This window comes from Eleginops maclovinus, chromosome 3, assembly GCF_036324505.1.
Source record: "Eleginops maclovinus isolate JMC-PN-2008 ecotype Puerto Natales chromosome 3, JC_Emac_rtc_rv5, whole genome shotgun sequence".
Lineage (NCBI taxonomy): Eukaryota > Metazoa > Chordata > Actinopteri > Perciformes > Eleginopidae > Eleginops > Eleginops maclovinus.
The window spans coordinates 4,923,329-4,941,491 of NC_086351.1; the positions used below are offsets into that span (position 1 = coordinate 4,923,329).

Sequence of the window (18,163 nt, forward strand, 5' to 3'; positions counted from 1 at the left end):
AGACTTTTTGATCAGACAAAAAACACCTTTAATAACTTGGATTTAGAATGTATATTCAGTATATTTTGACGTTTCATAGACCAAACAGTCGTTTTAAAGGAGAAAATAATGGGCAGATTAACAGATGATGAAAATAATTGCAGCGCTTTTACAAAATATTTACCCGAAGCAAACTAAATTAACTTCTCTATGAGACAGGCTATAATGAATTATACTTCAATGTGGCAAATATTCCAATTACTATAATGATATTGATTTCCAGTTGTAAGTAGAAGAGAGACATAATGAAAAGCAGTGACACACTGAGTGCTCCATCATCCCCCTCCCCCGGCCTGCTCCCCTTGTCAGGCCTTATTATTGAACATGTGTCCTCTCGGCCCCTTCCATTAACCAACCCCACCCTCAAACACTGCTTTCAATGGACAGGCACACACACACACATTGTGCAGCACACACTCCCGATCTGCTAATTGACGTGTGGAGTCGCTGCATCTTTCATCATTCTCCATGGAGACAAATCTTGAAGTGTGTGTGTGTGTGTGTGTGTGTGTGTGTGTGTGTGTGTGTGTGTGTGTGTGTGTGTGTGTGTGTGTGTGTGTGTGTGTGTGTGTGTGTGTGTGTGTGTGTGTGTGTGTGTGTGTGAGTGAGTGAGTGTGTGTGTGATGTGAGTGGAGAACGGGATCAAAGGAGGTCTTCAGCCGGTCCAAGACCTCTCAGCCGTCCTCAACACTACATGAGGCCGCCAGGAGAAGGCCGGACGTCTACCCTAGTACCCTTCTCTGGATTTCTGCTTGATAATCATTCAGTACGAATAATTGTTAACTGAGTTTCGCCTGGCTGCAGCAATATACCCACCATGGCAGAATGCAAGATGCTCTTGAGGCAAAACATCGGGGTTATAATTACTTTATCCCCTAATAACAAGAGGTTAAATCAGTTAGGCACTCTGTAAGTCTAACATTATCCCCACAATAACTATCCATCTCGTTTGTTGTTCTGCAGATTGCACAGACATGTAATTGGGAATCATTTAGCTTGATGGAGTCATAACCCAATTGAAAGTCATTGATTGTGGATTGAATATTCATATGGACTGGGAGCAAGCTTCTACTTTTTTCTTACCAGACTGTATCAAAACAAAGCTATGAAACTTGAGTCTCTCTTATCTTGTATTACCGGAATATGGAGACGACTGATGAACAACACAGGAAATCCAGCTTTCAATTTCCTGCTTTCATGACAACAAAGTTTTTAAAATGCCCTCGCCTTAATGGATCTTGGAAACTTGGGATGCAACTTTATAAATATTGATACACCAGTGGGAAGAGACTGTAAGTCTGGCATTGTTATTGTCATTAACTGAACTGTCACTCAAAAAAAAAGAGATTACCTTCCCCTTCTGCTGGGAACCACCAGGGATTTGAGACACCCTGCTTCTAGTGGCTCCTTCTGTTCAGGCTATTGTGATGATTACACAACACATGGTCAGGAGGATGCATGTATTTTGTATGTCGGCCCCTTGCAGGGATGACAGACAGATGACGGATGGAGGGTGAGACAAGTGAGAGGAGGAGAGAGAGAAGAGTGTGAGAGATGTAGAGAGAAAACATTGATAGAAGAGTTACAGAGTAGGGTATTAAGTAGGGTGTGGTGAAAACAGACAGAAGTGAATTCCAGGGAGAAATGAAACTAACGAAGAAGAAAAAGACTCAAACTAAAGTCAAGAACAGAGTGTGACTTGAGGAGAACATTAGCAGTCAGCGCATGGTAACTTTACTCCTCTGCTTTTCTCTTTCAAAGTCAAGTTCACACAGGCTGAGAGGAGGAACTTTTGTGCTGCGGTCACTGTTTCGGAGGGGTGTAGGTAAGCGAAACCTCAACAAAACAAAGACAAGGTGTGTCCTTAGGCGAGTTGGCAACTTTGAAAACCGACACTTGATCTGTTCACTGATGGCACTCTGGTTTGGCTCTCAGGTAACATGGGGAACCCCCTTTTCCTCACATTAGCAGACATGAAGTCATGGTGAATTTCCCAAGTATACAAGGATGCTGTAATGCAAATACACCACCTCACACACAAACACAAAACATTCCCCTCCTCCACCCTCTGCTCCTCCTCTTCCTTCCCTGCATGGAGGATTTATGCTCCCACTCCTGTCTCCCATGTCCCCCCGGTCCAGTTAAAGCAATAAGATCTCATTGTCAAACAGTGAACAGCCTCACAGGAGAGGTTAACCACCGCTGCTTAACCATTAACTAGATTAAAGTCATGGAGGCGCAGGAATGTTCACTGACAGATGGAAACGGGAGATTGGAGGCGAAAAGTGGTTTCAAAGTGACTGATTGGCAGCAGTTTGGTCCTACCTTTGTCTTGGTGGTTTAAGCAAATTTGCCCACACACATGAACACATTTGTAAACGCAAAACTGTAATGAACTTTAAGTCACCTTCATCTCCCGGTTATCATCATGCGATATAGATAAGGGAGTCAAAGAATCCCTTGAGGCTACAGACATATTTCTGAGACCACTTCTTAGAAAGCCAGAATTACTGGGTCAAAGGCGGATTCAAATATCTGTCCACAGGCTAGAAAAAGTGCTTCAGTAGCATTAAACTAATGCAGGTATTTTCAAGAAGCATGTCTAATAATTACTCACAATTCTGTAGGCACAAACAAGATATATTTGGGATGAAATGTTAATGTTTAACTCTCCTCTCTCAAGCCAAGCCAGAAGACATGAGGTGGAAATGCAACCCAAATGTGTGAATGAGGGGGGGCACTTCTTCGGAGAGGTTGCATTCAACAACTGCTGCTGAGGCAACTGTTGATGTCTAAAAAGCAACAGCTTGCGGAGCTCCCAGAGGACGCTCTGCCAGCCAACAGTCAGATGGAGGGTTTAGGGTTGGGGGGGCGCAGGGGTTAGGATTTCTTCTCTACTGCCAGTGAAATGATCTCCTTGGCCACAGATCCAGGCTTTTCCACGACATTCCCCATTCCTAATTGGCATCCCTCAATCCTGACGTACCACGCCTCTCTGATCCTCACCGCTGCTATCTCTGATCGCTTTTGTTCCCTTTATCCCCCCCTTGAGTGCTACTTGATTGATCAAAACAGCTGGACACAAGAGGAGTATTAGAAAGGCCATTTTCTGTGGCAGACAAAAAGCATGTTGGTCTTAGTATTTACTTCCTGTTTTTTGACGGACCTGTACAGTGCAGGGCTAAAAAAGAAAACTCAAGCAATCCTCCTGCTCTGTGTGTTCCTACAACGCATTGAGAAATAGAGGCTTTTATGCACATCTTGCTACAGCACTCCCCTGCTAAATGGATTGGCAGCACTTAACCTCGTCTCCCGAAAAGAGCTTTGTGAATTTTCAATTTTGCTCCAGCTCTGAATTGCTTCCCCCACCACCACCACTACCATACAATGCACACACACACACACACACAGACAAGGACACACGTACAGAGACTCTTTTCAAGGCTGAATATAAAATTACCCATCACCATCATTCCCTCCCTCGAGAAAACAACAAGACTGCACGGTGGTTCCAAAACAGTCGGATGTAATCATCCCTTGATCTCTCTTTGTCCGTCCTTTACTCTCTGCTTCCTTCCTTCCTTCCAGTAATGACAAGACAGCATCATCAAAGCAACAGATGAAACCAAAACAACTTTTAGCCAGATTGTTTGCCCCCTTCTTCTTAATAATCATGGAAATGTGGATTTAATGCTTTTTTTTCACAACAATGACACTTTAGATTGGGATTAAAACATGGATAGTGGTGGAGATAGACAACCGTACTGGAATGTGTTTTCTGCAAAGTGAGAAACAGTGAACATGCCAAGTGGGGGAGTATGGTCACTTTTGTTTTAAAATCATCCGAAGTGGTCATCAATCTGCTCAGGCACGTCTGTAGGGATGGGCGTGAAAGCAAACAGAGCCGACTCCCATTAAAACAAAGCGGGCAATCTTCCTGATGGTATGCAGGGTTATTAACCGGGAACCACGCAGAAAGGCACAGCGGTCAACACAGGCAAAGACAATACGGTAAATCACAGCAGGCAAACACACGCACAAACACAAGAGCTAGTGAGAAAAAAAACTACTCTAAAGTTTCTTTGGAGAGAGAGGAGGCGGAGTAGAAGACAGACGGACTGAGGCAGACTGACAAAGATGGGAACGTAGACAAAGCTAATCGTGGGTGTACCTGTGGAAGTGTGCGTAATCACAGTTTTGGCTCAGCTCTTTTGAAGCTCTTGTGGGGATATAAGGATGAAAAGCAGGGGGGATAAACTTTTCCGTCTCCCCTGTGAACCACATCATACTTGCTAACTAGCTCCAAACCAGCATTAACCATGTGCATGCAACCTCCCATCTGCTGATTCCCTGTTGCTAATTGCCCAGCTCACCAGCCAGCATCAGTGTGTATGACACTGCTGTAATTGACTTTAATTGGTAATTCACTGCAGATAATAACAACTCGTGGGTATGTGAAAGGCTGGTGGGCTCAAATCCCCTTCTCGGAGCTCAGTGATTACTTAATGGACTTCATAACACAGGCAAAGCACAGCATGCCCTTTTATTTTAACTGAGTAATGTTTAACTGCTCCCCCGCTGGTTGTTCAGGGTTGAGTGAAAGCCAGTCAAACCACAAGAATTCACTGTGGCTGTAAACAGACTCCAGCTTTGGACATTCAACACTGCCGCTCGATGGTGCGATGCGTGCCGCATTGTGACCACTTGTTTGTACGAGGATTACTGCCGGTGACTTGTGGTGAGAGGAGGTTTTAAAGCGAGAAAGGAAGTCCTATTCTATAGAATTTGAAGTGATGACAAACAAACAAACCTATTTCAGAGCGTGCTCCAACATGTCCCGAGGAATGTCACTCATTCCATCCCAGTGCTTCACTCAATCACTGCCACACATTTTCACAAGAAGGGAATGTTTCGCCCCACTAATTACAGCCCACTCTTCCAAGACAACTTCACCCGAGGCCTAAATGACAAGGGGGCATATATGGACTTGTTCTCCTAAAGCAGTCTCTATCAGTCTGTCACTCACAGATATATGAGCTAAGGTGTTTCTTTTCCAGAATCCTAAGGTTGGGGTCTTGTGTTTCCAAGTAACATAACTTACTATGTGCCAATTTGTGATTTTGCAGTTGCACCATTGCTGATTAGTGAACGTATACCATGTCTTTCAAAACTTCTGCACTTATGCAATTCACTCGTGTATGCTTGCAGAAGAACCAAGTGCCCCAAGACAGTAAAAAAAAAAAAAGAGTACCCTACCCCTTTATCTCCTCATGGCTAAACGACTCTTTTTCCTGGTCTAATACCATAATAATTACTCATCTCCAGGGGGTGCACTTTGGATGGTGTGCTGGCAGAGAAATTAAAAGTGAGGAAATGACTATGGGAATTAAAGAGATGATAGACAAAGAGGCTGACGCTGCATGTTAAACTTAAAGACCTTGAACTCAGCTGATGCTTGTCACTACGATTCTTTCCACCGCTTCCTGATCACTTTGGAGTCTCAACAGTTTAGCTTAAACTCATCCGACATTTGACTCTCCTTTTGTCTCTTTACCTTAATGTCACTTTGATCTTTTTATCCCCCCAAAAGCTAAAAAAAAAGGAAATCCAAATTAGAAGAAGTTGAGCAATGGTAGGATTAGCGTGAAGTTACCTTATCACTACCTTCAGAGTGTTGGAATGTGTTTTTGTGAACATCCGCTTAGAAATAGGGGTTCTAATTTAAGAGATTATGCTAGCACATACTCAACACACCTAAAATGAAGCTATATTTCAGCCTGTTTCAACTGTTGACGGCTGTGATGTGATGGAAAAGGGAATGGCATGAGCGGGTGAGCGGGTCAAAGTGTCAGTGGTGATCCGGGGTAAAGGCATGCCGAGCACCTTGGGTCGCCTCTGTCATCCAGCTTATTTCCATGTATCATAACTATACATAAATTCAGGCACACATGCTTAGAAATATCTCGTCACACAGACGCTGACCAACATCTGGGTGTAGCGTTGCGCCCGCTTTTTTTTTGTGCACTGCTTTGCTGAGAACTGACATACTTGGAAGTTGCCAGTGTGTGACCAGTGATTGTAAGAATGTGGGTTTGTGTGACAGAATCCCGGTGGGGCCCAACAAGAGCTGCTATTATTAGTCAAAACTATGCTTCAGAAGGGGGGGGGGGGGGACAAACAGCAAAGCACAACAATTGAGGCCGGAGTCATGAAAAGAGTTCTACAAAGAGGAAAGTTGGAGGAAGAAGGGAAGGAAAGCTAAACCAAGTAAACCTGGAGGTCAATGCTGATAGAAGACTATGTTTTTATGAAATGAAAAGAAATTGCTTTGCTCTGAAGGGCTGCAAAATCAATGTGAAATAGCGATGCAGTGAGTACAGTGAGGGAGGGAAAAGGAACTAGAGAGAGGGGAGTCGCCCAGCCCCGCCCTTCAGCTCATCCTGCTTCAAACCACCACAGGCTGCTGCACAGGCAAGGAATAAGTAACTTTCACAAAATGCCCACAAAGCATTCCAGCATAGTGGATCGTGAGAGACACACACACACACACACACACACACACACACACACACACACACACACACACACACACACACACACACACACACACACACACACACACACACACACACACTACACACACATCCCAAAAAAAACCTCAAATATAGGCACAAAACAAGTAATCTATTGTATCTTTCAAAAGGCCAATTATCTTTAAAACTAGGGTGACACTAAGATAGGTTTTGAACTCCCATAAAGTACAGTAAAGTCATAATCTCCCCTAGCAGTGATGCGAATCCTTCTGGGACAGATTATGGGATAGATCTCCATGGCAAGTGTAAAACAAGGTCAGGAACAAACTTGTAGAGCACCACAGCAACTCCTAAAATGGATATACACTTGGATTTGGTCAGTTATCAAAACTTTTCTTTGTCAAAGATCATATAAGGCAAGTTGGATTTAAATGGGCTTAGTAGCTGGAATCACCAAGGGGTGCAGAGGGTGAGGCGCGCTGCCAGAAAAAAGAAAGACGCAAATCCAGCAGATCAGACATCAAAGCGCTGGAAACTGCAGCCAGCAGCCAGACATAGCAGCATGGATGAGATCGAGACAGGCTTCAAAACAAAAGTCCAACATCTCTTACTGCTGGGGAAGTACAGATGTGCGTCCAAAAACATATTGGAAGCTTATTTTTGGTAGATCTGTTTTTGTATTGAATTCACACTTTATCTTGGCTAACACAAAGATGTTCCACTCTGTGTTTTATTGTGACATTTAAATCTGTTTTATAGTGGCTGCATCACAGAGGTGGCCTGTTGTTTGGTCCCCTATTAGATTGGCACACGGTGTGCGGCAGCCCGGCTTAAGAAGTGCACTCAAGTGCGGAGCTGAGATTTAGCGCACAACGACAAAGAGCCACCGTGAACACTTAAAAACATCCCATATGAGCTACATCACATTTAGACTTCATATAACACGTGCGTAGGGGCTGAGCAACTTAACAAATAATGCCGAGTTGGTTATTGTTGAGTTCAGTTTGCTACTGTTAATACAAAAAGGCTGGTTCGGCTGCATGGGATTTCGGGATAAATCCGGTTTCCCACCTGCTGTCGGCGTGTTTTGGTTTATCTGAGCAGCCGGTAACAGGTTGCTCAACATCAGCCAGAAATGTTCAACTAACATGGACTACAAAGTGTGTAAATCACACTCCTAATGGCTTCTTATCTTACTGCGGCTTGTAAGGACAGGTTCGTGCTGGAAGTAGCGGAGGAAAGTAAAAAGATATGCAGGCATGGAAAAACTAACCTGCACCGGTTAGACAGCGTTAAAAAGTTACAACAACGAAGTATAATAAAGAAAAAACTAAAAGGTTATCGGAAAGTATCAAAGAAACGTACCTTGAAATCCCCACAGCAGCAAGGTGCACAGGAGCGAGGTGCGTCCAAATGTTATCCCGTCCATGGCCGCTTTTCTAACTTTTTCCAAGTATTCACTTTGGTTGTAGAGTTGTGGATATGTGGCAGCAGCGAGTCCTCTTTCTTCTTTCAATGCTCCAAAGCTTTCTGGACTACTCTCTCTCTGCAAAAGGAGTGCCTCTCTCTCTCTCTCTCGCTCTCTTGCTCGCTCTCTCTCTCTCTTGCTCTCTCTCTCTCTCTCTCTCTTGCTCTCTCTCTCTCTCTCTTGCTCTCTCGCTCTCTCTCTCTCTCTCTCTCTCTCTCTCTCACTCTCTCACTCTCTCACTCACACAAACAGAAATCTGATGCTGGTGGCAGTCTTCTTGGTTGATGTATTTGCACAAAAGGTGATCCCCCCCCCCCACCTCTTCCTCTCAATACAACCCCCTCCTCTCTCCCTCTCTCTCTCCACCTCTGGTGCAGTGAAAAGACCTGCTTGACTAATCGCATAGGGTCCACTGGGGCCCGCTGATTTCTTTAAAGCAACTTAAAAGCGATTTTATCATGAGGCTCTCTCGTTGCAACATCAGAAACCTTCCCCTTCATACAAAATAACTAAAGGATGAACACTCACTAGAGAAGAAATCTAGAATATAAGCTCACATTAATTTCGTAGCCTACAGTATATTGTTGTCCTTATTAGCTCATTAATTACAGTTGTGTTTGGATTTGCTTAGAGTATTACCAACATGGCCTACTTAACAGCTTTTACATTTCCTTTCCCATAGTTGGCCTACTTAGAAATTGTCTAGGTAATCGCACAGCATTTAAAAAAAAAGCCAATTACCCTAAATAAAATAGAGTCTATAGAGCAATTATCTGTTGGTTAAGTGGAAAATAGACAATAAAATGGATATGTCTTTTTATTCCATATTCCCAAAAGGCTAGTAAATTCATCTGGCAGGTTACTATTTCAAAAGGTCTTGATCTTACTCAAAAACTAATTGGTTGATCTTTAGGTACTTTGTTCCACAGACAAATTTCCTGCGCTGGTTAGACGTTTAACTTTGTCTCAAATGGTGATTTTCATTTTCAAAACAACTAAAGGCAATTTCTTAGGATTTGCCTAAGCTGTCTTACATTGACAGACATACCATTCATTCCTAGACATGTAATCCTTTTAGAATCTGTTTTGGTATTTACAGGGTATGGTAAAAGGGTATTTCGGTATACAGTTAACATATATAGTTATCAGGACGGCTAAGTGGCTTATACACAATGCTATAATACCAGTCTGATTGCTTAGAGTGGCTACTGTGTGACCCAGGAAGTTGAATTAGGCCAAATCCCATAAATGAGCCGTTGGAAAGCATAAACACATCAATCCCAGATAAGATGGCTTAATGGAACCACTGCTCATAAGAGTACAACACAAACATCTACGTCCTTTTAGTTTTCTTTCTATTGGACACGGGTTGACTGTGGAGCAACACTCAATAATCGCTGCACCCTGCAGGTAATAATAGTCCCTCGCAGGGCAGTTGCATTCAAAGACACACATTCCAATCATAGTTGGTCCCAAAAAAACAGCTGGTTAATATTTTCTCAGCCTCGTTCGAAGAGGAGAGTCGATACTTGCGATAATGCACCATACACACAGGACAGTTGGTAGATGGATGCCTGAAATTCACAGAGTTTGATGGTAAGGCTATGGGTTAAAATGGGTGTCTACCAATCCGAGGGAGAGGGGTTGAATATACAGCCCCTGCAGTCAACATGTTGAAGTGTCCTTGGGCGAGATACTGTAGGGATGTCTACGGTATTGAAGTGTTTAAGTCGCTTTGACAGAGGCAACTAGTCAACAATACCCTAGTTTAATTTCCTGAATCACTATTTCCAGTCCCGGCAATTACAGCAGATTGGAAAAAGTCCTCGCACTGACTCTCCAACATCGATAAAGCCACTCATCCCTGATATCGACCCAGTCATAATCATCTCTCCATGCTGTAGAGACACAAGATCCACTAACAAGACTTCTGTCCTGTTGTGAGGCATATAGCGCTGCATAACCCTCACGCTGCATAACCCTCACGCTGCATAACCCTCACGCTGCATAACCCTCAAACTGCCTCACGTCAGACCTGTTTCATGCCGCATAGCTGTGGCTAATGCTGATTTAGCAGAGCGCGGGGCACTCTTACGTAAGGTCTTACAGTACAGTAGCAGTGATTTACTGTATTGGCTCATTACCTAATGGAGCTGCAGGGGAGGAGAGGAGGGTTGAGGACAAAGTATATAAAAAAAGACAATATCAAACGTGAAGTGAAAGGAGGACAGAAGGGAAAGTATCAAGAAATGGGAGGGGAAGGGATAAATATAGAAGAGGAAGAGAGGCAGGAAGTGAAGAATGAAGAGGAAGCAAGAATAAAGATGCTGTTGGAGTCATTTGTTGATCATGAGTTAGTCAGTCATGGTGACAAATTGCTGTCTCAGGAGGAAAGGAGTAACACAGGGGCTTGAACATCATCTGGAGGTAGCCATGTACCTGGTTTTTTAAAGTAGTAGTGTCAGACAGGTGTTAAATTACAGGGTTTGCATGGTTGTTGAGACAGTATGCTTTATGTTGCTACATAATCCATGAAGTGCAGAGCGCCAGTAGAATGATATTATCTTACAACCATGTGCAGAAAGTGAGCATGCAGTTGAAAACATATCATTGTTAATGCTAAGTATGGGACCTAGCATTAAAGATGATATGTCTTCAACTGTCTGCTCACTTTCTGTAAACAAAAATATAAGCAAACCATTCATTCACATACACAACAGAAGTGGCAATCCAGCATTTACCAGCAGAGTACCCTGGGCTTTAGCGGTGCTCACGCTGGCACAATCTGTTGGTATCATAAAAGAAGTCACAATATAAAAACCATCAGCGCCAAATCACCAGCAATTACAAGAACCCAATGCCGATCAACAAACCAGACCCTCCCAACTCTGCGGCGAGAGATTGTTTTCATTAACAACACAATTAAAACTGTGGTAGATCTAAATAACGATAGTTCTCACTGGACTGGAGTACTGCCACAGCCCTTACTCTGGTTTTATAGTATGGCTTGTGTAGAGGGCCCTGTAAAGTATTTCAAAATCCTAGTTCCCCCCAGAAAAAACCCAGGAGGATACAGTCATATGCCTTCCCCATGAGTCCACACAAGTAGAGACTAGATAGTTGAACTTCCATGTACCTGCAATATCTTTGCAAGAAAACAAAGCTGCTGAACTCTTTCCTAACCATGGGTGAAATGTCTATTGTTGCTCCTGAATCTGAAGCTAGTAAATCAGTTGTCTCCAGCATGCTGGAAAAAGTTTTCCTGGGAAAGTTGAGCAGTGCCATACCCCAATAGGCCTAATAACTATGGTTTATGGACCCCAATTTCTGGAAAATGGGAACCACAGATTGCATCCACCACACTATAAGCACATTTAACAGAGCACATGGGCTACCTTATCTGGTAAATCGGTCATTAAAGGCCAACCAAAAGTACTTCAATATGTCAGCTGCTTTAAGATTCAACTATTAAAACCAAATAACGATTTTCAGATGCCAGTGTTGCCATTGTTAAAGTGTGCCTGAAAGATCCTTCAGCCATGAGGAAACTATGTAGAGGCATTCACTATGCTTCCAATCATATATTGCAAACATCTTCCACATATGCACTTGTATTCCTCTTAGACATGTAAACACACACAGTAGAGTCCCACTTTAAAGGGTGCCAAAGTTATTACAAATCATCCCATTACTCATTACTGCTGGTAAGAAATTTCATGGCAATTCATTCAACAGCTTTTTCATGAAGACTTTTCATAGACAGAAGTCAACATGCAAGCCAAGCCTGCTTGCACAAACACTTGTCAGCGTTATACTTCAAGTGAAATAATGCAGCTACAAGACACCCGTTGAATGTTCATGGCAAATTGTCATACCTTGCAAAATATAAATCAGACAGCCCACTTTGCAGTCCCTTGTTTTATGTGATTGCCCACCCCCACCCCCATGTCAAAAATGAGGCTACCTGACAGGCAGAATATTTGATAAGTCAGCCTAAAGCAAGGGGATAAAGAGAAACAGAGACATGGCGGCACTACAAAGGGAAGAGGGATGTGTAATGAAAGAATAATGAAGGGAACAGATTAGAAGTGGAGGAGGGGAGAACTTTAATTCCAAAGTGAAGGGATGGGTAACGCATTGCCTCGAGGAATAATAGCAAAGTAAGGGGAGGGAATGGAAAAAAAACAGTTGGAGAGATAGAAAGTGAACGTATCTGTAATCTTGTGTGAATTCTGATGTCAGGACAAGGCATCGCAGGGAAGAACGAATGAAAGATGTGCAGGGGCTCCATCCTTCAAATCCCAATGAAAGTCTTTGATCTATCCCTTTGTTTCACGTATCTCTCTTTCCCGATGTGCCCTCCATCTCTGTCCACTTCAATTTCTCCATATATCTTTATTACCCCATCCTTTCCATTCTCCTCTAGGCTCTATTTTGTTCTGTTTCTTGGCCTCTTTCCTCTTGGCCGAGCTACAGAAGATCAACACAGCTGTTTTCCAGGCATTGATACATAGAGGCACGTGAGTCACAGTGCAGGATTTGAGCAGTGATGTAGCTATTCTCTCTGGGAAATCACTACTGTGTGTTCTATGGATAGGCTTACATTTTACTGCCAAGTGGCTCTGATGATCAATAGAGTCACTTAAATGATGTAATCATTGTGATTCATCCAAGCATCACTATCTGTCTTCTCTCCCATCTGTTTTACCTGATGGGAGAGATGTAATAGGTTGGATCACTCACTGGGCACAACAGAAATCGTTGTGTTCTCCAGCCAGTGTGTGTTTGTTGTGTTAGTTATAACAGGATACAATGAGCTGCTGCGCTTTGTTGATGTCCCCTGAGGAGTTTCACTGGGACCATATCTTGTAATGTTAGCTAGTTATCACAGTGGATTCAGCCTGACTGGATATTAGGCACAATAACACCCACTCTGACAGTAACTCTGTGGGAGGGAAAGCTGTCATGCTCACTGCAGACGGGGCACAGCTACAGGAAATGGAGCTGAACAAAATCGGAGTCATACACTATACCCGCCTCTGTGCCTATGGAGTGGGTAACTGCATAAAGGTCATCAGTGTGGTCAACAGTTTACAAGAAACAAGTGTCATTTATCCACTTTAGTTGGGTAAAATCCAGCCAAGATAATTCATTCATACACAGTTTAGTTTTAAATTGTGGACTTCCTGGTCCCTTCCTAAAAAGACAAGGAGCAAGATTATAGAGATAATGTAATCTACACTCAAATTCAAAGCTGCTCAATAGACAATGAATAATGAACCCAATCTCATGACAAAAGCCATGATTAAACTGGGATATGGAGAGGTTTTTCTGCTTCACAGCTGTAAGCCCCACTTTCCAATAAAACTCATGTAGCCTAATACCTCAAACTAAAATTGTCTGATCCCCTCAAGTCGCTCGCTAATTCATTGTCGTAAAAGTGTTCCCAAGCCTTGCAGAACATCGGTTTCAACACAGCTTTAAAAAATATGGTATTTAATTATATTGCTGGTGATCATTTGTACAGTGAAGCCCATGAGGAAAACAGCTTTAATCCACTGTAAATCACCTTTGTTTTTTCTTTTAAGACTTACCCAGAGTTTTGCAAGTGTCAGAACATTTTGCCATCCATTTAATAACTGAGGTGGCTGACAGGGGAAACTGCTACAAAGGCCTAAACATTTCCATTAAGAAAAACACACTGCTGATTCAGAAATTAGGCAAATATAATAACACAAATGTTCCAAAACACATGCAAATGAAGAAATATTTTCTAAATGCTGCATCTGTTGTCAAGTTGATGAACATGTTTATTCATTCGCATGTGTTTCGGCACATTTACATAGTTTGTGAAACAACAGCGTGTTTCCCCTGATGGAAATGTTTTGGGCCGTTGTCGCCCACCATAGACAACGCTATGAAAAATAATGTGCACTTTTTCAGGTAGGTAACCAACAACAGGAAGTATATCAGTTTTTTTAAAATTGGTCACAGTTGTTTATTTTGTGGTAATTAATTAGAAAAAAGGGATCATGTCACATCATCAACGGACTAAATTGTGTCTCCTTACGTCACAAATATTAACTGCCATGCTGTGTGCCAGGATGAAGGATAATGCTGTCGAATCACAATAGGAACACAACTTAACTCAATTTAAAGAAAGGATAGAGTACAATAATCATCACTAAGCGGCAGACTGTTATAAGCATATTTTTTAACACAAGTGGTTATTTTATTTGTATTCTAATCCCCAGTGTAATCCAATTTAATGCCATGTTAGTTGTAAATGTTTAAACGTGATCGTATTACTAAACGCCTCATTGTAATGTACTTAGTATAGTCACTTTCTAATAGGAAATTACCAGTGGAAGCTTCTACTTGAGAAAGTCCTGCCGTAAAAAGTAAAAGGGTGAACAGTTTAATGAGTTTCAGGAGCACATAAATATGACTTTCCTACGAAACTCTAAATGAATTTATTTCTTAATTCTAGTCTTTTTTATGCAGCCAACTCTTTTGCTCTTGAACCGCAGTTGGCTTTTCTTCAGACGTCTTTTTCTGTAATACATGTAAATGTAGCTTTCAGAGGAAAATTAATTAGGAATCAGCTTTTTTGCCTTCAAAGTCTCCCAACGTCTCTGCACTGCACTTTCTGTTGCTTACAAACATACACACACACTCTCACTCACACACACTCACAATCCTCCATGCCCGCTGGGCTGTGTGGATCGCGCCTACACCAACTCAACGTTGGAGTCGTCTCTGCACTCAAACCCGCAGGCTTTGAATATGAATACATAAATCATTTTATAGAATATTAATCATCCTTCAACCACTGAATGAATTGCAGGCAATTGCATTTTCTCTGTGTCCGCCCCAGGGGTTACAATAGGAAATATGAAAGCGTTACCACCTCTGTCAAACTTAAATGGTGCAGTTATGTGTGAGCAAATTCTTATTTGCATGTTTACACTTTACCGGTGGTTTCCCTGATGTGACCCAAAGCAATGTTTTCCTTACACTTGCTATGTATACTCTCAAATATGCACACATTCAGTATGCTAGTGAAACCAGTCACATATTGTACATTTTCAGCCGAATACGAAGCATCTTTCCAAAATGAGCACTAACAGATCTGACAGATAGTGAATCACATTACGAGTTATAGATTTGAAGTTAACAGAATATATTGAAATGTATAAATGCACTTTTACCACAGAGACTGTCCTCTTAAAATATTGATGCTGAAATTCTAAATCAGTGAACGTAGATGTTCAATCATGGCAGCCAGAGGGATATACTTCAAAAAGTTCAGGAAGTTCAAAGTTCAAAAGTGCTGTCATCATGATTCGTTTTTCCACCTGCGTCTGCTGTAACCCAAGTGAGGGACCCATCTGTGCATGTCAAATGAAGCCTGAACCATTAACATCTCTACTGATGTGCCCCCCACTCCACAGGAGCCAAGAGCCGGCCGTCCCCTGAGACACCGCTCCAGACGGTCTTTTTCTCACACACACACACACACACCAATCCGATTGATCTACTGACCGTCTACAACATATTTTTTCTTTGCTCTTTCCGTCAAACTCCAAAATCTTGACCCTCACTCATCTCTCCCTTCAACTGATCTTCACCACTCTCTCCTCACATCCTTCCCCCCTCCTCCCCCCTGTCTCTATCCCTTTGAATTTACCTCTCTTGCCCATAATGGGGGGTAATTATGGCATTACAGCCACAATGACTGTGCAGTGGGGGCTGAGGGACCGTGACACACGCTCACGCACCACCGCCAAGTGTTGCCATCAATACAGATTCTGTGACTCCACAGGAGGGCATTAGGAGTGGGGGGGAGAGACGAGTAAAAGGGAAAATAAGGGATGGATGGGGTAAAAAAAAAACAAGACTGATTGGGACGAAAGGCAGCAGAACGTGTTGTGGAGAGTCAATTAGCATGAAGAGGACAATCAGAGAAGATGAAGGTTGTTTGAGAGGGAATGAAAGACACAAGGGAGAATGTGAGGACAGCCAGGACCCAAAGATGGAGTGAAGGGAAAGGAAGAGAAAGACAGATCGACCCGGGGAAAAAGATGAAGAGAGGAGAAGGGGAAGGCAACTGGCCAGATGAAAAGGTTTCTGTCAATAAAAGCAAAAGTGGGCCTTTGCACACCGGAGGAGCTCTCTGACCGGCCGTGCAGTTTGTCTTGCTCGGCCACTTGGCATTAACAGATTTAATGCATTGCTGCTGCGGGCTGCCAACGCAAGCAAGGCTGTTTATCACACCGCTGTGGAAGAGGAGCCGGCCACGTGTAGGAAGGGGAGGAGAACTTTTAATTACATTAATTTCTAGCTAAATGACCCACAAAGACATGGGTGGAATTCTAAGTTAAAAAAAGAAAACTGAGTAATTGTAATTCAAGGAGTGGAAAATGACAGTGACATTAAAGATTAAACAGGCATATCAAGTGGTCAACATGTTTTGTCACACCTCATTGGGTCCTTATGAGTGAATTACTTCTGCCGCTGAGCTTGCCTGTTTAAATCAATATCAGTTTTTTTAATCAATTGGCAGCAGATGGTTTTTTACTATAAATGGGGTTCGACTGAAACTCGAGCGGCCAGCTGCACAGCACTTGAAGAGAGTGCATTAGGGGCACCCGTCCCACAACAATAACATCAGTTTGTGTGTATGTCCGTTTGTTTGTATCTGCACTCTTTATAATGGATGCTGCCTCAGGATCATCTGATTGCAGCAGAGTCCAAAAAAACAATCCTGCATATTCAATCATCTACCCAACATGACTCAGCTTCAAACGCCGAACAGATCTCTAATGTCATCAACAAAGGCATGATGACCTCGTGGGTATTTGTCATCGCTGTTGGGTTGTGAGGCAGGGTGACGGAGCACTTGACCGCTGGCACAGATGAACAGAGAATGTTTCATATCATAATGTGTAATTGGGCACATGAACAGGAACCCAGTGAAATTGAATCTTTGGTTTGGAGTGAGTCAGCTTTGTGTAATTCTGTACAACATTGATTATTCAAAATGAAATCATGTCAAAAGTCCAGGCCTGCATCACTTTGAATAACAAAGAAAACAGGGTTACAATATTTACAAGATATTAACCACGCACTATTATCACTAGCAGATTTAATCACTAAAAAAGCAAGATTAAAATGTCCATGGCGTTTCAGAAACACTTGATCTGTTACTTTTTTGGCACACAACCAGCCTCACTTTTGTTGTAGTTTTGAACGGTTTTGTTTTCTACTAGACTTCCTTTCTTTGACTGCGATGGCGCCTTGACTTGTCATTTGTTGATGGATTGCACTTCCTTATCACTTCTTCTTGTTATTTGTTCTTGTGTGGGTCAAGACCCCCAAAAACGATTTATCTCCCTCTGTGCATTTCCGTAAGGTTGAATGACAATGAATTTTATTTGAACAATTTCCCTCCGTCAGCAACTGTTGCTTCGACTCAACATATAATCTTTCATTCGTCTGCCTCTGGTGCCCCTCTCTGTCTCTTTCTCCGACTCCTCCTTCCCCCATCTCCTGCCCATCTCGTCTGAATGTACATTCTAGGGAAAGTCAACTCTCGCTCATCTGCATGCAGAGCGCCTTGGTTCCAGCTGTGAACAGAGGATTGAAATGGAAATGGGAAAGGGAGAGAGAGCAGATTACGCTCCTCAAACAGCATGCAGTGCCTCCTGGCTGGCCCACCAGCTGAGTAGAGAGACAGAAAAGAAACATGGGTGGGTGGCTGTGTGACGGGGGTTAACAGGGACAGTACAGGGAGCAGAGTTAGACAGCAACAAAGCCAGAAGAGTGACAGTAAATGTGAGAAGGAGAAAAGTCACTGTTGTCATTTTGGACATGGAAAGACTGACCTTTATAAGTGGAATGTGGAACGGCTGCAAAATGCTGTAAAGCTACATCAAGACTGCACTGGAAAAAAGTACACAAATCTGCCAATAGTAAAAATGTGCTTGGTAAGATGTCTTGAAATAAGTTTGGATATTTAGATAAATCAGATCTTGTAATTGTCTGATTTTGCACTACATTTTAACAGAATCAGGAAATGTTTTGTCAGAAAATCAGCCAGAAATGCTCAAAAGATTTCTGT

General features: G+C 42.6%; 1 protein-coding gene across 1 annotated transcript in view; it reads right to left on the reverse strand.

The window, feature by feature from the left end:
• bcam (basal cell adhesion molecule (Lutheran blood group)) overlaps positions 1-8,162 on the reverse strand; it is a 48,508-nt gene extending 40,346 nt beyond the window's left edge. Inside the window, exon 1 of the mRNA XM_063879698.1 lies at positions 7,938-8,162. Within this exon, the coding sequence (XP_063735768.1) occupies positions 7,938-8,001 (64 nt within the window). The 5' untranslated portion in view covers positions 8,002-8,162. The remainder of the gene's footprint in view (positions 1-7,937) is intronic.
• Positions 8,163-18,163: the final 10,001 nt, after the last annotated feature.